At 40.7% G+C, this 23426-nt stretch overlaps 1 protein-coding gene across 2 annotated transcripts in view; it reads left to right on the plus strand.

Annotated features, from left to right (window-relative positions):
* LOC115253499 (EH domain-containing protein 3) overlaps positions 1-21385 on the plus strand; it is an 84648-nt gene extending 63263 nt beyond the window's left edge. For both annotated transcript variants that reach the window (XM_029874333.2, XM_029874335.2), the window contains 2 exons: positions 20006-20176; positions 20258-21385. In XM_029874333.2, the coding sequence (XP_029730193.1) occupies positions 20006-20176; positions 20258-20472 (386 nt within the window). In that variant the 3' untranslated portion in view covers positions 20473-21385. The remainder of the gene's footprint in view (positions 1-20005; positions 20177-20257) is intronic.
* The last annotated feature ends 2041 nt before the right edge of the window (positions 21386-23426 follow it).

Below are 23426 nucleotides of genomic sequence, written 5' to 3' on the forward strand. Positions count from 1 at the left end.
ACTTGACTATCACGCCGAGGACCTGAGATCGAATCCCACTCGCGACAACCTCACAAAAAATGTAAGTTCTTCCTTCGGAAGGGAAGTAAAGCGTGGGTCCCGAGATGAACTAGCCTAGGGCTTAACATCTCGTTAATACAGATAAAAAAAGAAGAAAATAAAAATCTGGAAAGAACTTTACTAATATTTTTTTAAATATTTACGTTTAATCACAAACTGCTTTATTTTTAATTCTTAATCACTTTAACCTAATTTACAGCTTTTTTGTCCACTAGGGCAATACGTGAGCGATTACAATTGGCACCTGCATTTACACTTATGTGCAGTGCCTAAATGTATTCTATTCTAATTCTACTATATCTAACTGGCAGCCTATGTGCTGCTGTCACTTTCCTACCCTGTCCATGGTAGAATGATGAGCACGAGGATGTTGATGTGTGGCTGCTCTTTCTTTTAGCAGTCCGTTTGAGGGTCCATTATGAGTTGCCATTTCGCCGATATCCAATTATCTGGGTCCATTAGAGCTATGAGAGCTCAGAAGAGGGTCAGGTGCCAGCCGCTCTCGGGGGGGAAGAGCAACTAACAAAATACCGGGGCTGGGATCGAACCCAAGACTATCCGCTTATGAAGCAAACGTGTGGACCACTACGCCAGGGGCCCCGGCTATTATTACAAGCTGTTGGTAGAATCAAAAACTCAACTGAAGCATTGGAAATCCAATTATCTATTTAGAGTCTTAACGAAAATGAGCATGAGTGTGAGCATAGATGAAAGCACCATTCGTAGTTGCTATTCCATGATTGACCAGAGCAATCGAAATTGCACAAGGAACCAATGAATAGGGCTTGGGACTAGCTTACTATTCTCAATGTGCACAGTTCGAGAGAACTCACAAGTAATGTCAATAACGGCGCTGGCCACGTCCTTACGGTCATCGAGGAGGGAAGGGAATGTTAGTAAGACAACCGTTGTTATAAAGACCGGGAATCCCAGTGTCTCCACGATTGTCTTGGGAAGGAATTTTTGTTAGTAGGGGTATTGTCAGGTCTAGGAGTCACCTATGGTTGGTGATGTGATCTGACAATGGATCTATAAACATAAACTTTCGCGTACAACCGACCACTTTTTTTATATGAAAACATGTCTAATAAAAGAAATGCTGTCGCGCGTCTCCACCCCATTAGGGAGCAGAAGCTTAAAGCCCATTCCACACAGGAATGAACTGAAATACGGCATGGTGGTACCGGAGGGGAATTTAAAGTGGAGGTGAACTAGGAGAATGTTTTTAGTGGGTAGGCGCACATTCCATTCGAATCCCACACAGCGTCTTTAGAAGATTTTTGGACTCCTAGAATTAAAAAAAAACACAGGAATGAACTGAACGCGACAAATGACAAACCAATGATCCAAACCATATGCATTCACAACAAGAAACAACACAAAACTAAGCACCGCGCATCTATTGTTTTCGTTTTCGCGCAAGACAATGACGAACGCAATCGATTATGCTGCAATATTTGCTCACCCCATCTGGAGCGATGCATGCACAGCAAGAAACAAACCAATACTCATTTAGAGTCTTAACGAAAATTTACCAAAACTCAGGAAATTTTAAAATTTGGTTAAAATTCTTCAAGTTCCTTTAAAAAATAAATGTTCTCATATTGATTTATATATTGTTTTCTTTTTGTTTTGGCTCAAGAGCCTGCGACGCACCAGCGAAATTTTCACGACACACAGTTTGGAAAGCACTGGTGAGGACTATAAAAATTGATATAAACATGTAATGCAAAATAAACATACATTTACTTTCACACTCGTGTGAATACGGCGTGAATTTGGACTTTTTGTAACAACCCTGCAACTGATGCAGCAGTTGTGTAAATCCGGTTGGATCAGCTTTGAGCATCTAGACTGATATGCGGTCGACCCCCCGGAGTTTTGTTTGATTTTATATATGTACGTCGAACACTTGAAGATGCTTGAAAAGATTCACCATGCGCTCGACCTAGCGTTAGTCAATAAAAAAGTGTATGCCGAAAATCTGGTTTTCAAGAGAGTGGGTGAATCTGCTTTTGATTAGCAAAAACAGAAAAAAAAACATATTTTTGGATGCTTATTTCGGTGAGCTGATGAATCATATTCAAGAAACCTCAAGCTATGGGGTTTTCCCAGTTTGCATTTCTGAGTATGGATGACTACTAATAAAATTAAGAAATGGTCTTGGGGGCGTGTGTTAACGTAGTTTAATGTTTGGAGAGATTAACAATGTTAGGGACTGTCCATAAACCACGTGGTCATTTTTTGGGACTTTTCAACCCCCCCCCCCCGCGTGGTCATTTGTCCATACAAAAAAATTAATTTGTCCATACAAAATGGTCATTGGCCGAACCCCCCCCATGACCACGTGGTTTATGGACAGCCCCTTACATTCTTTTAGAGCGAATGCTGGTAAACTTTACATTGGTTCCTTGTGGTGCATCCTAGAATAGAACATTTCACTTTCAAACCGATCGTTCTCGGCAAAACCGCGACGTCAAATTCCATCGACCTATTTTCAGCTTGTTTCCATTAATTGCAATTGATTTGAACTCAAGTATACGAAGCATACACACACAGGGGCACGAAACGAAGGAAGCATTTGTTAGTACCCATTCGTTTAGAAGATCGAGCACAAGTGCACTTGCACACGAGAGTGACACAGAGCGGCGAGTGCATTTGTAACAAGAGAAAAACCGCGTCTCGTGTTTTCATTCATTCTTGCTAAGGGAAAAATCCACGCTGAAAAGCCGGTAATTTTTTTTCTTGTTTGCCTCGCGCGCATTGCAAACTCGTTCGATGACGATTTGACGATGATGGAAAAGACGGCTCCGCGCGCGTCGCGGTGTCCGCTGATGATGCTCTGTTGTCGAAGTCTCACGGTGCGGTGCGGTGGTGGCGGATATAGCCAGACACATCCAACTCGCGCGGTTCTATTTTTATGGCAAACGCATGACCATACTGTCTAATGAATTCGCGCGCCGCATCGTTGCTTCAAGTTCGCTTACTCTACGAATCGATGTAATGCGATGAAACTGCTCTAGTTGAATTTCGCCACGACCGTAACGCTGCTGATTGCGATCTTTGAAATTCAGCAGCTACCTACCTAGTACCTCTAAAATGGCAAATGATTTCATGTAGTCGCCAGGAATGTCTCTCTTTCTAGAAACGTGGCAGATCCATCAAACGTGATAATTGGGTTAAGTACCGAAACTTCCGAACCCGTCGTCGTTGCCGGCGGCATTGTATGACGTGTGACAATGGTATCTGGCTTTCACAATGGTGCCCATAGATAGAGGTAATTGCAGTGATTTTGCCATTGCGGATGAATCAGCAACGGGAGGTGTCAATGGGAGTATACATGGGGTGGTGTCATTTAACATGGGGTTACGAATCGCTTTTTGAAATTGTCACATAGATGATGAATATCCAGTACGTAACAGTGAATGGAAAATATTGACCGAGCAATGCATATTGCTCGCCGGCATCAGAGGGCCGCCGACAATTCTAACTGTCTGAGCAATTGTACCGATGATGCACACTTGATAATGATGGATAGCTCAATTGCTGGCAGTAGTTGCGTGCCCTACTAATCGATATTTGCGATTGCGTGGATTACGAGATATGTCTACTGCATTTCCAGTGCCACCATTTGTGTTCCAGTTTTTAAATTGAGAACACTTAATATACGGAATCGCGCCACTTGGGCGGTGGCTTCCTAGGTGGCTTCTGTATTCGTCTGTTTTCCACTATAACTCAGTCAAATTTGAACCAATTGACACAACTTTTGCAATGTGGTGAGATAGGTATAGTATCTACCCGTGAACAACATTTCAAGTCAATTGGTTCAAAATTGACTGATTTATAGTGGAAAACAGACGAATATAGAAGCCACCGCCCAAGTGGCGCGATACTCTAAATCAGGCTTGTAAACATTCGCCACTTTTCACTACCTTCGTTTCGTTGCCGCGGTCGGGCGTCAGGTTGCTTTGTTTCATTCGAGCGCGACCGCTACCTCTTACACACAACACGAGCGGCAGAACGAAGATCAATAAACAAAAAAGTGCATCAAATCATCGTCTTCTGACACGGTGACATTTGTCTAATTCCAGCTTTTCGCAAGATTTCAGCCAATTTTGATTAAGATTAGTATAATATTAGTTTTTTCGTGTGTGATAAATCGATTACGACACATAAATTTATACAAAACAGCTCTCTTTATCGGAAAGACAGGAATAACAAAAACCGAACCACCTCCCGAAGACGCAATCGTGGTCAAGCGCATTCATTCGACATTTTTGTTCCGGACAGTAGTTTGATCGCTTGTGTTGCGAATGTTGGAGACAAAGGAGGCCGAATATCGGCAAAAAGGTGTCAAAGACTGTGATCGCTAACAAGACTGCTCTAAATGAACGATTTCAAGTTTCAAAAATTTAGTTCTTCTTTCTTCATGTCTCTACGTCCCCAGTGGGACTTGGCCTGCCTCGCTTCAACTTAGTGTTGTGGAGCGGACCTGGTGTGATGGTTAGAACACTTGACTATCACGCCGAGGACCTGGGATCGAATCCCACTCCCGACAAACTCGCAAAATGTGAGTTCTTCCTTCGGAAGGGAAGTAAAGCGTGGGTCCCGAGATGAACTAGCCTAGGGCTAAAAATCTCGTTAATACAGATAAAAAAAAAAAAAAACTTAGTGTTCTTTGAGTACTCCCACGGTTATTAATTGAAGGGCCTTTTTTAACTGTATTAACGAGATTGCTAGTCCTAGGCTAGCTCTTCTCGTGAACCACGATTTGCTTCCCTTCCGAAGGAAGAACTCACATTTTGTGAGTTTGTCGGGAGTAGAATTCGATCCCAGGTCCTTGGCGTGATAGTCACGTGCTTCAACCACCACACCAGGTCCGCTCCACAATTGAAGGACTTTCTTTGCCTGCCATATTGCATGAATTTGTATATTGTGAGGCAAGCACAATGATACACTATGCTCAGGGAGTCGAGAAAATTTTCCCGACTGGAACGGGAATCGAACCCGCCGTCTCCGGGTTGGTGATCCATAGCCTTAACCACTAGGATAACTGAAGACCCTGTAATTTAGTGTTATCAATTTAGTTATCATCTCTTGTGATTTATTAGACTTTAAAATAGTTCCTGTAGATTGACGCTGCATTACATACATCTTTCGGCAAAAGATAAGGTTACAATTTCGAAAACAAAATAGAACAAGTAGCAGCTGGCTCTCGCTAATTGTTGAATGGGTCACACTTGTAGTTTAAATTTTAATCTACCTATTATTCCAGATTTTCATTTTTAAGTTCATGAGGTTCCAGAGAGCTTTCAAGAGGTGTTTCAGAAGCGTATCGAGGCTTTTCAGGGTGTTTCAGGAAGGTTCAGAAAAGATTTCCGTTGGATTGAGGGGATGTAGCTTTCAGGGAAATTTCAACTTTCTGAAGCACCTCTGAAACGCCCTGAAACCGCCCGAAACACCCTGTAACGCCCCTGAAATCTCTTGAAAACCCTTAGAACGCTCTTGCAGCAACCTGAAACCCCATGAAACCGCTTGAAACCCTTTGGAACGTCTTTGACCCATCAGAAGCTCCCTGAAGCCCCCTGATGAACTTCTGGAATGCCCTGAAGCCCCTTGAAAATCCCTGGAAACTCATTAAAAAATCTGGAGCTCTTCTGATTTTTACAGAAACACCCCTGAAACGCCTCTTGAACACTCATGAAACCCTTTGTAAACCCCTGACACCCCGTGCAATGCCCTGACACTCCTTGATAATCCCTGGAATGCTCCTTAAACCCCCTAAGATCCCCTGAAGTCTTCCGGAATAGCGATGAAACACCCCATAAAACCCCAAAAACTATATAGAGCCTTGATGATGATTAACCTGGGCTTGTTAGGGGAATATCTGTAAATAAAAAGAAAATCGCGTTAAGTACTGTTCCTTCGAATTCCACTAAGGATTTGCATCCTTTGACAGATCCGTATTTCGACCTCAACTGTAAGGTCGTCTTCAGTGTCAGTGTAAGTCGAGTCAAGTACAAGACACTGAAGACGACCTTACAGTTGAGGTCGAAATACGTATCTGTCAAAGGATGCAAATTCTTAGTGGAATTCAAAGGAACAGTACTTAACGCGATTTTCTTTTTATTTATAGAGCCTGCTTGCACTCCCCTGGCCAAGTTCGCACCCTGGCCAAGTTCGCAGGGGTTGACGGTATTAAAGTGAAGGAGTTTCATTTTGATTATTGTAACGTAGTGTTCTTTAGTGAAACATATCACCTTTTTAACACTTTAATGCGCCTCCAACGGTTCATCACGAACCGGCTGCTGCAGATGGAGTATGGCTGATCATATGCATCAGACATGCTCGATAAACAGGAGGAACCGCCGGGGCTCAGTAGAGTCTATTCCCAAGCAATAGTTCCAAGTCGGTTGGATTTGAGAAGGTTTTGATGATCGTTACAAATCCTTATAAAAGTATTATTGGATTTGTGACAGGTTTTGGAACCTTTTACAGCCAGCTGATTTTAAAATGTTGTTTGGGCTCTATTTCCCACGTTTCTCGGTTGATTTTGATTAGTAAATTATTAATGTCATAGTCGCCTTTTCAAATTTTTAAAATGGCAGTTGTTCATATTTTCTTTAAATAAAGCAATTAAAATCGACCGAAGAATTAATAGTGGGAAGGAGATTTGTAGCACTTAATTGTGCTGATAGATTCGAAGCTAACGTGCGAACACTTAAACGCATTGTTGACGTCAATGCGTTCGACGTGACATTTAAAAAAAAAAACTGACTTCTTTTTATTAACTGAACAACGTTACTTGTGTATGACTAGGTTGACATTTCTAGGCTACGCTTAAAAAATGACATGGTTTATGTAGGGCCGATAGGACAATTGGACAAATTTGAATATTTTTCATAGTATTTGTAGGAGGATGAATACATAATAGTTGACATGCAATCTTTACTATTTTAAAATTTTATTTAAATCAACTGACCAACTTGGCGTATTTTTGTTTATCTCTTAGATGGTATTATGACACCAACAGAAAAATATCAGAAGTTCAGTTACATGTTACATGGATCGACTATAGTTTAACATACAGGGTTCGATTAATTCGATGAAACGACAACTGACTTAACGAGAAGAAAAACATATTGAACCATACCACAAAATCAAACAAGAAGACAAACACAAACCGTGTGACCATAGCACTATATAGGCAAATCCTGACTGACTGACCAATTGAAAACTTTCCAACCTTCTACCGTAACTTTCTGAGTCAGTAGGCAACAGTGTCTTAATGGATATCATTTTCCGCGTACGGCTGGCAAACTGCTTCTGAAAGATTACGTTCTCTTTTCTATCTTCGGGTCTAGTGTAGAGGTTTCAACTCTATTCAGAGTGCAGCTAGAAACCTAGCAAAAAAAAAAAAAAAAAAAAAAAAAAAATTTATAGAGCCTGCTTGCACTCTTCTTGAAATGTCCCTGACATCCTCTTGAGCCTCCTGGAACCTCCTAACATGCCCTGAAACCTTCTGAAATTCATTTGAAACCCCCTGAAATGCACATGAAATCCCCTGAAAGGCCCTTCGAATCCCCTGGACTCCCTTGAAACCTCTTCAAAATATCTGGTGCGCCCCTTAAACTCCCTGAAGCACCTCTGAAATGCCTAAAACTCCCTGAAACCGCCCAAAACATCCTGTAACGCCCCTGAAATATCTTGAAAACCTTTTAGAACGCTCCTGCAGCCACCTGAAACCTCATGAAACCACTTGGAACCTTTTGGAACGTCTTTGACCCATCTGAAGCTCCCTGAAACCCCCTGATGAACTTCCGGAATGCCCTGAATCCCCTTGAAAATCCCTGAAACGTTCCTGAAATCCACAGAAATACTCCTGAAACGCCTCTGGAACACTCATGAAACTCCTAGTAAACCCCTGAAAACCCGTGCAATGCCCTGACACTCCTTGATAGTCTCTGGAAAGCCTCTGAAGCCCCTGGAACGGTATCAGGCCATGCGTCCGAAGGCCATTCAGCCGAAGGTCATTAGGCCGAATGACCATTAGGCCTAATGGTCACTAGGCCGAATGGTCACTAAGCCGATTGGTCATGGGGTCTTCTTTTTGCCATTGAAACAAAGCCTGCTTCTCAGGTTCTATGAGCACTTTCAAATTTAGTATGGTAAGTGGGGGCAGGATGGGTCACCTAAGAAATGGATCCCTATAACTTTCTGAATATAAATCGCATTTCTCTGTATTCTACCACGACTCTCAGATACACTAGTCAGCTATGATATAAGAGTATAAAAAGGTAATAAAGTTTGAAGCCTGCTTCTTGACAAACAATTTTCAAAACATGACCCATCTTGCCCCACCTCATTTTAACGGGGGCAAGATGGGTCAGCTATAAGAAAACTCGATTTTCCTCCAACAAAAAAAAACTATATCTTCTAGTTTTTCTCTATACATCTAAGCTTCATAGACGTACAGATTACATGAAAAAAGTGTTGAAACATATCGGTAGATTATTCTCAGAACTAGAAGATTTTTGTTCGGGTAGCCATAAACGGACTTTGAAAACCTATATTTTTTAAGGAAAATTTAAAAAATATGTTCTCAAATTTTCAGTGCTCTCATCGCTTCGATAATGTAGGTCACAGAATAGGCTTTCCATGAAAAATAAAACATTTTCAAAAACTGTGCAAACATACCGAAAAATTAGGGTGACCCATCTTGCCCCGTCTACACAATACACGTAGTTATATGGAATGTATAGCATAAGGAGTATAACGAAAAAATATTTTATTTATTTCTGTGCGAGGAACGTAAAGAATTTTCAAAACAATATACCACTTTTTTGTGTATCCCCGTCGTTCATCTGGGAAAATTATTGAAAGATTCAAAACATATATTGTGCGATTGAAAACGGTACTGACCCATCTTGCCCCCTGACCCATCTTGCCCCCACATACCATAACTGAGAGCTTCCTTTGCCAATGACCATTTTGCATTTGTATATCGAGTGGCAGGCACGAAGATACTTCATGCCCAAGGAAGTTAAGGCGACTTTCATTACGAAAAGTTCCTGGATCGACCGGGAATTGAATCCGCACCTCCAGCATGGTCATGCTGAACACGTAAAACTTTTCGATATTTGAAAAGGACGGTTTCCCTTTTCTTAACATAGATTACTTTTTTATATTTATATCATGAAGAAGAAAAACTTATGGAACTTTTAAAGAATAAAGGATACCGCCCAAATGTTAACGGATTTAGCTAAAAATTGAGAAGAGGGCCCATTGGACTTTTTGACCACTTTAATGAGACTTTTTGAATCACCCAAATGAGAGTCTATCACCTTCTCATACATCCCGATCGCTTGAAACCCTGCAGTTTGTTACACCGTCGATCGTCGTTCTGATCGGTCTAGTTAGCTTCCCGGAGAAGCCGTTCTCGTCTACGATTTTTCATAGATCTGTGCAGTCGACAACTGTCGTACACCGCTTTGAAGTTGTTGAACAGGTGGAGCGTTGGGGCCTGGTATTCACGGCATTTTTGGAGGATTTGTTGCACGGTGAAACTCTGGTCCGTCGTGGAGCGGTCGACGGATGATGATCTAGGAGAGCACAGTGGTATTAAGAATAGTTATCGCTCGGAAGTTGTCAAATTCCAATTTGTCAACTTTCTTGTAGATGGGATAAATGATCCCTTCCTGCCACTCCTTCGATAGTTGTTCGGTTTCCCATATCCGGTGCGGCACTCCCAGAAGAAGTGGGTCTGCGTTCTTTACATGGTTTCAAGTTCTGTCGAGTCTCATGCTGCAGCATGACCAACGCATGACTCCTCGCTGCGTGTTTGTTACAAATAAAAATAAATTGAATAATTAATTGCCCAGGTTGGGTGCCAAACCCTATAAATGCTCTATTATATTTTCCCTTGCGAAAATAAATAGAACGCTACAAATGCACATTAAAATATATCATCACGAATTCAAACTTACAACACAAAACATAAAAGTGGCCAGTTATCCTCAAAGGAATAACCATTTACGATCACAGGATGACGAGGTTTCATTTATTGGTTTTGGTCCATCAGTCAATCCTGGAACAGTGTTTTGTTTGGCTGATTCCATGTTTGTTAACAGTATTTATTCTGTTTTCATAGCTTATTTGTGTCTAGGAAAACTAACCCTAATTGGCCATCCCGAATCGAGTTTTAATGAAAGACGGCTGCATTTTGATGTCCCTGCTAGGGAGCGGTTTGCCTGTCTTGCAGTCATTTGTCGCCAGAAATGACCTTAATGTATGCAACCACTCCGGTTGCTAGGACTATATTTCTCCTGAGTGATAAAAGAACCCTATAAATGCACATCAAAATTAGTAGAATATTCACAAGCTAAAATCGAACATGTAACAGAAAAATAAAACTGGTAGGGTAATTGTTCCCTTCGTTGTGGTAGTACCTAATGTTGCGGTAGTGGCAATTGAGCACTTTTTCGACTGAAATGTTACCAAAAGGCATTTTTAATAGATGTACAGTCGACTCTCTACATCTCGATATTGAAGGGACCATCGAGATAGGGAGAGATTGAAATGCAGAACCAATTTGTAATGCACACTAGATTGAAAAACTCTCCGTAACTAGGAAAAACCATCAACAAACAGATGACACTTCGCATTCCCAGAATGTTTGCACCCACAAAATGAAATCTAGCAGCCTGTGAATATGGGCATATCGACATATGGAGAGATAATCTAGAACAAAAACGAACGAGATCACATCGAGATAGAGAGATGTCAAGATAAGGAGATATCGACATACAGAGAGGTAAAATGTATGCAGATTGAAGGGACCGATCAAACCATCGAGATAGGGAAAGATATCGAGATGTAGAACATCGACATGTAGAGAGTCGACTGTATTATGCTTAAATTATGAGATTGCACCATTTGTGTGCTTAAGATTGGCCCAAAAACCTATTTTAAAAAAATATTTTCCTTAAATTTTTTGCTGCTGTGCTCCTATTGTTGCGGTAGTGTTCCTAATGTTGCGGTATCCCATATGATTTCAATGGGATACCGCAACAATAGGAACCAAAATTAAATTTTACCTCCATAATAGGAACAGTGTGCCTATTGTTGTGGTAAGTGATTAATGATCGAAAACAGAGAGAAACGATAGTTTTTATATTTTTCCAAGCAAATTTGGATAGAAAACTACCAACTAACGTTTTGCAACCCTTCATTAGATGGTACGATCATTGTTTTTAAAATGAATTTACCTTAATACCACAACGATGGGCACACTTACCCTAACATGTTTCTCTTCCAAAATCTCAACAGTTATCGTCGAACCAAGTGTTCCTTCGGTTCCGTTCATCGTACTCCAGAAATCCTCGAGAGATGCTTCATTAAGCTCGCCTTCGTCCGGCAACGTTGCCTCAGGGTACCGTACGTTTTAATGACGGAGAGCTTTTGGCGAATTTTTACCTCACCAGGTAGTGGTCAGAGTCGATTTTTGTGCTAGGAGAAGTGCTGTCAGTCATTCAGGACTTGGTCAGGGATTCCGTCTTTTGTATTGATCTCCAGGTGTAACGATAATGTTATGCTGAAAGAAGATGATCCGTGTGACACCTCTGGGGGTACATATGACCAACGTATCCTGGGTACATCCTGGGCAGCTGCTCGCTTTAGCTTTAACATGGGCCCAGGTTAGACTCCTGTGGACTGCTTTGGTTTCCTTGTTTAGGCTTCGTCGCCAAAGATTGTATGATAACCTCTAAACGCTGTAGTATATCGGCAAGTATGCGGGTGCTCCCAATGGAATTGAGTGATCTGTAGTTCCACGTACTGATAACTACTGAGCTTCCAATCGCAAGTTACTCTTCGTCGCTGGAGTCATCGTTCATTGTATCGGTTCGTTTACTCTCGTCGATTATTCACTGCGCCCAGTAAGTTTGCCAATATTTAAACCTACCGTCCCTGTCTGCATATGGGTGCTAGGTGTGACCAAAGTTCCCACTAGGGATGGTTACCCGATCATCCCTAAGGTTGCTCGAATCCCGGGCGGTTGGGATCGGAGTTACATGGCAAGAACCTGAAGAATCGTACTAGAGGTCTTGTATCAGAAAGCACGCTTCAAAGACACGTCATCCTCCATTTTTGTACCAGTAAAATAAATATTTGTAACAATAAAAAGAATGTGTTCTTATTGATTAAAGACGCATTCTTCCGCATTGGCTCATATGAATTCAGGCATTGTGGTTCATTTTTTAGTTTCAAAAGAAGCACACTCCCCAGAGTAAAGATGATGCTTTGTCTAAATTGCACAAATGTCGCTATACTCAAATATCATCATTTGCCTCCTTTCTGATAGAAGTACACAAATAGATTTAATCAATGTTGAATCGATCTACATACAATCTCACCGTGTAGCCAGACTGACTATCGACGCTGTGATTTCTGTTGAAGTTATTCAATCTCATCAGCCGGCATCAAGCCAGAAAGTGACCGGCGGCGGCGGCAACGGCAGTAGTGTTGACTTGCAACAAACAAAACATTTATGTCTGACGAAGCTTTGTAAACGGTAACAACAGAAAGCTGGCACCATGCCATCAACAACCAAACGTGCCGTCATCAACGTAATTTAACTCCTACAGTATACGGGTACGCCTTCACTCACGTGAGCGTATGTTGGTAGGTATGCACCACACAGTCCACAGTTCACAGTAGCCAGTAGATATCATTGAACTTGGTGCAATTGGATTTCCGCACGTGAATAACATATGCTATACGGTAGAGATTTCCCTCTGTACTCGATTGAACGGGGAGGGAAATGATACGCACCATTTGAGCTGCTCTCTGTTATTGCAGCTATTAAATGCATCTTTAATTATTTATGGCTTTTTGTAGGCGCATATCATCAGGTGCTTTTTGGTTTGTGGGGAAATTTTGAGTAGGAAATAATATTGCATAACATTTGGATTAATTGGGCTAGGTATCCCTAGGTATCCCCAGAGAAAACTAGCACTAGTGTTGGTATTGAATACCAAATTTGTTCCTGGGTCCCGTTTAACTTTCGTCGTGCATTATAATGATCCCAATGCACGACTTGAATTAAAACATGTTTTTTTTTTGTTAAAAGATAGTTGCTGCAGTATCAGACAGCTACTTCATGAAAAAAATCAGAGTACCGTGGTTTTGGGTAATACAGCTTTGAACTCAAAATAAGATGTGAAAAATAGCATTCATCCTCCCGAGTGCGATGACGTCATGGTTTCGATTCCCGCATATTGTTTGAGGAACCCAAATGCATTGATAATGGGAGAACCCAATTGATGTTGACTGCAAACATTCCCATTAGGAGGGATAGGGATGCCATCTATGTGCATTCATCAGACTCCTGGGCTGTTGAATGATTGCAACTCCAGTATCGCCAAATCAGCTACACTTGGACAAGGAACTAATGAGTTAGCTGCTCAGGACTAACTACAGACACTATAGACGCCATGGGCTCGTGGAGGCGTAGACAAATGTAGCCAAACGAACTATCAGTTTGTGTAGCCAAATGAGCATGACGTCACTATTCCAATGATATCAATGGATTGCGTTACATCATATTCGCTTGGCTAAATTCGCGGTGAAACAAACTGAAATCATATTGTTCAACCATATCTCGGTGAACCTATTGTAGCTATAGTGTCTATAGGGCACTGCATGAAATTCTCTCCTTCTCTTTCACTCATACAGAAATTTTGTAAACAACAAGGCCACGAAACGTCAAAATCCCATACAAAATCAAAACAGTGCAGTGCCCTTATAGGACTAACAGGCATGTTCAGTGTGTGAGTGTTGACGATCTTCTGTTTTAGGCGAGAATGGCGCCTACTACGTCAGGTTGCAATCGCTTGCGCATTGCAAACCGTTGAGTCATTTGTGCCTGCACAAGTTCATGTAGATATTGGAGTGTATTTTCAGGTCCAAAAACAAACTATAATTCTACCGTTACTCAATACATAAACGAATGTCGACATAGAAACATTTCTTTGTTTTCGGCATAGTTGTCTATATGGCTAAAATACGTCTGTTAATTGGTTGTTAATGAATAATTATTTCACCATTTGGGACTAATGTGAAATGGACCGAGCGGATTCAGGTAACTTTATTGTATGATACAAATTATATTATAAAAATATGTAACTGTGGCGAGCGTATCACTAATATGTAGCTTATTCGGCGTCAATGTTAATACTATGTAATATTTCAGATTCTCAACCGAAAAATCAAGTTATACAAATAAATGCCATTAAGATGACGAGGAAGCCAAGACGTATTGGGCAGATAACTATTTCGGAGCAGTCTAATAATGGTGTACCTGAACGTTGACCAACCGCATCCTTTGGAGTACCCTTCCACTAACAACACCTAGAACAACACTCATATCCCCTTGACACCTAGGCCTGAGAGGTCGTAGAACTTTCTACACCTTTCTTTAGGTGTCTAACTAATCCTTTCATATTCCTCAGCAGTCGCAAGAACGAGGCCAGGGCAACTCTAGACTGTTGGAGGATTGCGTCAGTCTTGTTGAGAAGTCAGAGAGAAGTCTCCAATCTTTGTGTTTTGATATCCGACGGGAAGGAGGCAATCCTCACAACTGTGGTCTATGGCTGTACTACCTACGAAATTTGTGCGACATGATTAATGCTTATTTTTACTTTTTCAGTGGTAACCAGGTAAATGATTAAACCATGACAATTTCTCGTACGCTTTTTCGCCAAGGAAAGCACCCCATTAAACCCTATCCAATTTCCAACTCCAGATATCTATGAAGTGGGCCAAGTTCTTGGACATATTCTGAGTAGATATCTAATCAACATTTCCTCCCCATCCCCGCTGATCGTAAGGACCTGGCCAGGTGTCGAGAGTTCGTTAAATGAAAGGTTTGTCAAGTCCCAGGCAACTTTTCTGGCGCATTAAACTTCTCTATCGACAGCCACCCCAGGATGTGTACGGTCGGCTATGCTATGCTATGCTATGCTATGCTATTTGGGACTAATGTGAAAAATAACTTCAATTGCCGATATTTCGTTGGACTCTGCATCAAAATTTCTAAAGAACGTAACTGGTTTTGGAAATATCGTCTTCTTTCATAGTTGTAGGTCACATCTATATATATAAAAATGAGTTTTAAATCCCTTTGAGGCAACAAAACTCACGAACGGCTGAACCAATCAGGATGACTCTTGCATGGTTCGATTCGTATTCATGGTGGCTGTGTTTATATGTATAAAAAGTTATCAAAATTGTTTAGAAAAGTATGAAAATAGTGAAGTTACTGGTTTTTATAAGCTGGGAAGAAACTCAACATGATCGAATTAAAACCAATCTAGAGTGCCGTGCTGCAATGAACCCAACAGTTGTCAACCATCACAACCACAAATGGCAACACAACGTTTGCCGGGAAAGCTAGTTTTATGAGTTTTATATAAAAGAAGGCATTAAAGACAGAGTAATTGTTTCACCAAATACAATCCACAAATATGAAAGAAGTTATTGCTTCAAAAAGCAGTTAAGCCCTTTTTAAGTGTCGGTGTCCATATGCCAAAAAGACTACAATAAGAATCGTATCTTGAAAGATTTCGTGTTAGAAATAATGGCACAATTTGTGGCTGTTGTGTGTGAGTTAAAGAAAATCGAGTTAAATACTATTACTTTTGATTCCAGTTTTTTGTTTGCGTCCTATGGCAGATACGTATTTCGACCTCAACTGTAAGGTCGTTTTAAGTGTCTTGTACTTGCTTGACTCGACTTTAATTTATTTGACCAATCTATCAATGCACATGTCTCCTCAAGGGGCTCCTTTGATATTCCTCTCAAAATTATTACCCCCAGGACTTCTCTTGGGATTCCACCGAAGATGCTGCTAGGGATTCATCCAGACCTTCCTTCAGGGGATCCTTGAAAGATTCACTTGCTTCAGATATTTCTACCAACATTCGGTGAACGATTCTATCCGGGATTCTTCCAAGGATTGAGCAATAGATTCCACTAGAAAATACACAAGAACTCCTTCAAAAATCGGCTTCTGTATTGCTTCAGTGGTTGCTTTTGAAATTCTGAATGCGTCATCAAAGAGCTCCAACTCAAAACGAAATATCTTCGAGGCTTGTACGCAATTAAATATAATGTCTCTTTCGGAAAAATATGTTTATGTCAACTTTGCGTTTACTTTTAAACGGAAATCTTTCTCCATCATTCCCCATCCAAAGGTCCGTAGTACTATTTCACTATTGATTATGTTACGACATGGAGTTTGGGGTGGCCAGGATCAGGACACATGTCTGTGTATTTAGTTGAAAATCGGAGCTTTCGACTAGCGGATTCCTTCAAGCATCCCTTCAAAGATTTCTTCCGGGTTTCCTTTGGATTTCTTCCGGGATTCCTCCATGCTAATCTTTCTGAATTCCTCCAGGGATTCCTTCCGGGATTGTATCCAAGCTGTCATTATTCCAGGGATTCCTCCTGATCCTTGATGGATTCTTCTACTTCAGGGATGCTTAAAACCTTTAAGACGTTCCTTCCGGGATTTTTACTGGATTTTCTTACGGGATTTTTGCTTGCATTTATCTAAAATTCTTCTCGAGATTCTTCCATGTTTTCCTCCAACGATTACACTCGAAACACTTTTCCCGGAATTCCATCCAAGTTGCTGTCACGAATTATTCACTCCGAGATTTCTCCAAGAATTTTCTTCGACATTCCATGAGAGACTCTTTCTGTGATTCCCCTGGGATTCTTCCAAGGATTCTTCCCGAAATGACATTTCCCAAAAATTCCTTCGAAGATTGTTTTCCGATTTCCTCCCAGGATTTTTTTTAGGAAGTTTTTATGCGATTCTTCCAGAGAGTCTTCCTGGGATTAATTTAGAGATTCCTTCAAGGATTTTCCATGGAATTTAATCTTTGACTTGTTCAAAGAAACCCACAATAAAATGGTTCCCAAAATTCGTTCATCGCAGATTTGTCCCAAGATTCCTCCAAAACTTTCACCTTCAGGGACTCCTTCCGGGATTTCTTCAAGGATTTCTCTAAAAATTTCTCCAAGATTCCTTTCGGAATTCGTCCGATGAAACATCCCGGGATTCAAACCAAGATACTGCCAATATTTTTTTAAGGTTTCTCCAATGCTTTCTCCCGGAATTTCTTCGAATACTCCTTCAGGGATTCTTCTGGGATTCCTTACAGTATTTCTTCAGAATTTGTTTTGAGATTGCTGTGAATCAATTATTCAAACCAACTTTCCCGCTACTCACCGCTACAAAACAAAAGCGCCACCGTATATGGACTGCAACACAGTGTCAGCAATCGATTACCTCAAACACACAAGGCTACGGTGGCGTTATCTCTTTATTTTATAACAGCCGTTTTAGTTGTTTTACTGATCCATTCCTCTCACCATTTCCAGGGAGTCCAAAGACTCTTTCCGGGATTTCTTCAAGGATTGCTCTAAAGATTTCTCCAAGATTCCTCTCGGAACACGTCTTAAGAATCCTTTCGGGATTCCAGCCAAGATGCTGCAAAGATTTTTTCAAAGTTATATCCCGGGTTTATTTCAAAGGTTCCTCCGGGGATGCTTCTGGAAATTCTTACAGTATTTCTCTAGAATTTCTTCAGAGATTGCTCTGATTTTCTCCCAGGATTTCTCCCAAAATTCCTCCAGGGAATCTTCTTTCAGGGACTCCTTCCGGGAGTTCTTCAAGGATTGCTCCGAGAATTTCTCCAAGATTTCTAACTGGATTTGTCCAAAGATCTTTCCCAGGATTCCAGTCAAAATACTGCCGGGATTTCTTCTACTAATACTCCAAAGCTTTCTCCCGAGATTCCTTCAAAGATTACCCCAGGGATTTGTCTGGGACTCCTTCCAGTATTTCTCCAAAATTTCTTCGAAGATTGCTCTCTGGATACCTCGCAGGTCTCCACCTGGGAGTTTTCTCGGGATTAATTTAGAGATTCCATCTAGGATTTTTCCCGGAATTCAAACTGGGACTCCTTAAAAGACACCACAGTAAAATTCTTCCAGAAATTACTTCATCAAGGATTGGTTCCAAGATTCTCCAAGGCTTTCTCCTTCAGAGACTCCTTACGGGATTTCTTCGAGGATTGCACCAAGGATTTATTCAAGATTTCTCTCGGGATTCGTCCGAAAATCCCTTCCGAGATTTGAGCCGAGATGCTGCCAGAATTTTTCCAAAGTCTATTCCCGTGATTCCTTCAAAGACTCTTCCTGGGATTCTTCCCAGAAATCCTCCTAGGGATCCTTCCAGTATTTCTCCAGAATTTCTGCACAGATTACTTTCTCAATTCCTTCTTGGATTTATTCCGGGATGGGGAGCATCTTGGCTGGAAGTCATCTCTGGATTAATTTAAAGATTCTTTCAAGGGGTTTTCCCGGACTCCTTCGAAGAAACCGACAAAAAATGTTTCCATAAATTACTCCATTAGCGATTTGGCCCAAGGTTTCTTCCTTCAGAAACTCCTTCCAAGATTGCTCCAAGGCGTTCTTCAAGATTTTTCTCGGGTTCTTCTGAAGACTCCTCCCGGGATTCCAGCCAAGGTGCAGCCGAAATTACTTCCAAAATTTCCCAAAGCTTTCTCCCTGCAAAGACTCCTCCAGGGATTCATCCAATGATTCCTGCCAGGACTCCTTCCAGAATTTTTTTCACAGATTGCTCTCTGAATTCCTCCCGGGACTCATTCAAACCGTGATTCCTACAGATTTCCCACTTGGGGCTCTTCTCCAGGGATTCCAACTAAACCTTCTAGAAATTATTCCTCCAAGATTTTTGCAGAAATTTTTTCATCAGGGATTCTTTCCAATATCCCTCTAAGGCTTTCTCCAGATACTTCGTCAAAGATTGCTCCTGGGATTTCCCCAAAAGTTTTTTCAAGGCTTCCTTCTGAAATTCCTTTAAGATTTCTTCTGTGATTCCATCCAGACTTCATTTCGGGATTCCACCTGGGACTCTTCCGGTATTTCTCCCGTATTTCCCTCACAGATTAAGTGTAGAGATGCTTTTTCCAGAGAAATTGCTCGAGGAATTCCTTCCAGAGATTTCTCTATCATGTTCTCCAATATTATACGTTGACAAAGAAAAGCTAAGTAGAGTTGATAGACAGAAGCAAGTTGAGGAAAATAGAGGGTAGGGTAGGGTTGAGCTGGTAGATTAACAGTGCAGTGCAGTGGTGATTGCTCTCGGATTAAGTACCTAATTTCAAGGTGCTAGTTTTGAAGACGGGGTTTTCCCCGAGAGTTTATCAGATTAATGACGATTGTGCGGGAAAATTCAATCCACACGACAGGTGCAAGTTCTATCGAGCCACACTGAACAAAAAGAAACTGCAACTATTTAGTCCCTGAAGAAGGTCCCAATTGGACCGAAACGTTGTATTTCATTTTGTCAAGATTGAGATTCGACTACGAAACAGTATTCTAATGAAAGTCATTGCTTATTTTACGCCCAAATTTATAGTAATGATCTTGCTCCGCCATACAATTCCCTAACTCACATTTCTCAATTATTCTGATCTTTAAAAATAATGCCGTGTAAACCAAGAGTTGAGTCGACTGTATCACACAGTAAAACATATAAGTCCCATTAGGCATGGTACACAAATTACGTAACGCTAAAATCGGCGATTTCAGACTCCCCCCCCCCCCCCTCCCCCCTTGTAACGCTTTTTGTATGAAAACCAAAAATATTTTGTATGGCTTGTAACGCTAAGCTAGACTCCCCCCCTCCCCCTATAGCGTTACGTAATTTGTGTACGATGCCTTACTGAAAATCACATATCAAAAAGTCAAAATAGTTTAAAATTGTATAAATGGATATTTATTCAACCTAATAGGCCTATATTAAAGTTACTATAATGTGTTTGTTGTTTCCTTTCCATATCTAACACAGGTGGAGCATTCGACGGAGTGGAAGATGTGGTGTCACCATTCGGCTACCGTAAGGGAGAAGGCATCGATGCCGGCTGTGGCGAGGTGGACTGGATTTGCAATCGTGATCGTGAGCGTACCGACCCGATTTTCGAATCGCTGAGACCCATAGATGGAAAGATTTCCGGTGCTGGTAAGTTTGACCGCGATTATTAGTTGTCAGTGTTAGCTAGTGCTCAATTAACACATTGCTTCACGATTATTTCATTTTTAGCGGCTAAATCCGAACTGATCAAGTCCAAACTGCCCAACAATGTGCTGAGTAAAATCTGGAAACTGTCCGATTACGACCAGGACGGTTTCCTCGACATCGAAGAGTTCGCCCTGGCGATGCATTTAATCAACGTGAAAATGGACGGCAACGAACTGCCGGTGTCGCTGCCATCGCATCTGGTGCCGCCCTCGAAGCGAAACGGTGTTGCGGAATAAGGACGGATGTGCATGGAGGATATCTTACCAGGATGGAAAAGTTGAGTTTTCTCCTCGCGGTGGTATATACCTATTATTGTGTATCTTGAGAAGTGTACTTTTTCTCCTCTTCGTGGTTTTTCGCTGTTTATTTTCCTATTTATCTCTAGATCGCTTTCTTTTCCAATCAGCCAAATTAGACGCCAACAGCCCACGAATCCCGCTATATGCGTATATATATTTTTGCCAAACTTGTATTTGATAGTTAGTAGAGGAAAAGCGAACAGCTTCGTGGTGCAATACCGTGACCAACTGTAGTCTTCGGTTTCTCTTTCGTCAGAATTTATTTCCCATCTTTCCATATCACCTTACCGAAACCGATAAAAATGGCACAATATCATAAAAATCAGGACGACGACATGAAACAAAACTGGACCTTAGGACGTGCAAATATTTACCCCCTGAAAATCTTGCTTTCCAAGCAAACGTTTTTCTTCTTTCGAACAACCGGTCTTCGACGGCCATCAGCCAACAAGGTGCGAACACTTTCGGAAACTACATGCAACACGATTTATTATAGCCTAATTTATTTATAAACGAAAAAATGGAACAGAACAGTGATAGGCGCGACGACATACCACAAAAACAAAAAGGAACGCATGAATGCAATATGTAGGAGGAATCCTGGAGGATCGATGTTTCATTAATATTATTATTTTTTTGTTTTATTTGTAAGAGTTTTATTCCTCTGGTATCAATCGATCCATTTTCGCGTGCGCGAAAACAGAAAGAATAAGCTGGAAGATAACTAGCATATTGTGTAACACCGGTTTTCCCTTTGTATGAAACAGAAACTTGAAGTAAAAGAGCATTGTAAGCTATATTTTTATAGGTAGTCGAATAAAGAACGAAACTGTTGCAATAGTTGTAAAGATTTTTGGTTGTTTTATTTGTTTTTTTTTTTTTACTTTTGTTGCTTAAATATGATTTCTAGTTACTAGTAATTAGTTGGTTCGCGTTGGGTTTCATTTCTGCTTTTAATCATTGAAAAGATCTTGGGCGATTGTTAGATTAGATATTTCCAGAATTTCTTCATATTCTCAGTAAAACACAAAACATGAAAAAATGGTTTTTACTAGGTCGTCTAATTTGCTAGGTTTTTCACCTAGTTCCAAAATATTTCTGTTATAGAACTTCGTTTATTGAGTGTAAGATGGATCACGGTACATTTGGAGTTTTGGTCCGCACGGACTATTACGGCCATTATCCCTCCTTGAACATCGGCTTTGGATTGACTTGCGCTATTATTGCCCCACCAACTGCTGCAAAATGAAAAATGAAAATAAAAGTTCATGGAGGAATGGGAATTTTATAGTGTTGTTTCTTGTGAAAATTATAATTGAAACAAAAATCCATGATTAGTCCTTGAAGGAATTTCTGGTTTCAGCAGGCACTTCTGGAATCTTTATTCTACAGAAAAGATCCTCTTGATTGTGTCTAGGAATTTCAGCAAAATATATTGAATAATTACACCAATCACATTTCTTTTTATCTTCTTTTTTTATGGATCTACGTTTCCATTGGAATTTGGCCTGTCTCTCTTCAACTTAGTTTTCTTTGAGCATTTCCACAGTTATTAATTGAAGGGCTTTCTTTGCCTGCATAATAATTTCTTCACAAACTCACCCAGGGATTTTGTGCCGAATTCCTCTATTGATTTTTCTATGAATTTCCCTTCGTATTCTAGAAATCGTCTTCAAATTTCTTTGACAATTTCTGTTGAAAGTGGCCCTGAAATGGTACTGTGGTTTTTTTTTTAGGCTTTCGTGGTGGGAGTCCTACAAGAAGTGTTGCTGGAATTCTTCAAGCAATTCCTGCTAGAAATACTTCAGGAGGATTCCCAAGAGCAAGAACTGCAGAAATACCATCTAGAAGTGCTTGAGAATTCTCAGCGAGAGAGAGAATTTCTAAGAGTATTCCGAGAGAAATTATTTGAGGAATCCTTGGGAAAATCCCTAAAAGGATAACCGGAGCAATTTTCGGAGGAGTCCTAGGAGAAATTCCAGAAATTTACAGGAGAATCCCATCAGACATTTTTAGAGGAAATCCAAGAGAAAGATTTGGGGAGCCTGCTGGGGTGGCTCTGAAAATTCTTCCTGGGATTCCTCAAGGGAATCTCTTGTAATCCTTCTAGGAATTGTTTATTGTATTCTAGTCATTACTGTTGAGATTCCTTCAGGAACTCCTACTGATTTTTTTTAGAATTCTAGAGAAATTTTGTGCATTTTCAGCATGAATATCTCCAATTGTTACTGTTGCGAATCTTCCAGGAATCCCTGGATGATTCCCTGCAGGAGGGAAACCCAGAAAAAAAAAACCTGGAGGATTCCTGTCAGAAATTTATAGAAGAATCCCAGCAGCAGTCCAGTAGCAATCCCAGCAAGAATTTTTAGTGAAAATGCCAGAAAAGTTTTTGAAAGTATCCTTGCAAAAATTGCAGAAATTGAAGAAATTTCGAGAGTAATTTTCTATAGAGAAATCACTGGAACAACTATTTCAGGATGTCTTTAGAAAAATCCGTGGAGGAATTCATGAAAAAATACTTGGAGAAATCATTTGGCAAACCACAGGAAGAATTCCTGGAGGAACTTCAAGTGGACTCTCTGGAAGAATCCTGGATGGTATTTCTTCAGCAATCCCAATAGCAATTTATAGAGGAACCCATCAAGCATTCCTGGAGACAATCCAAGAGAAATTTATGAAAACATTCTCTTGGAATCCTTGAACAAATGCCTGATGGGATTCTTTTAAGTATTCTTGTTGGGATTGCTTCAAAGGTGTCTGCAAGAGTTCCTTTACATATCCTTCCAAGGATTCCTCCAGAGATTTATCTAAGGGGTCCTATAGAAATTCCTCTTGCTATGTCTCCAGAGTTTTCTTCAAGACTATGTCTCAGAATAGCAGCAGATATTACT

This window comes from Aedes albopictus, chromosome 1, assembly GCF_035046485.1.
Source record: "Aedes albopictus strain Foshan chromosome 1, AalbF5, whole genome shotgun sequence".
Classification (NCBI taxonomy): domain Eukaryota; kingdom Metazoa; phylum Arthropoda; class Insecta; order Diptera; family Culicidae; genus Aedes; species Aedes albopictus.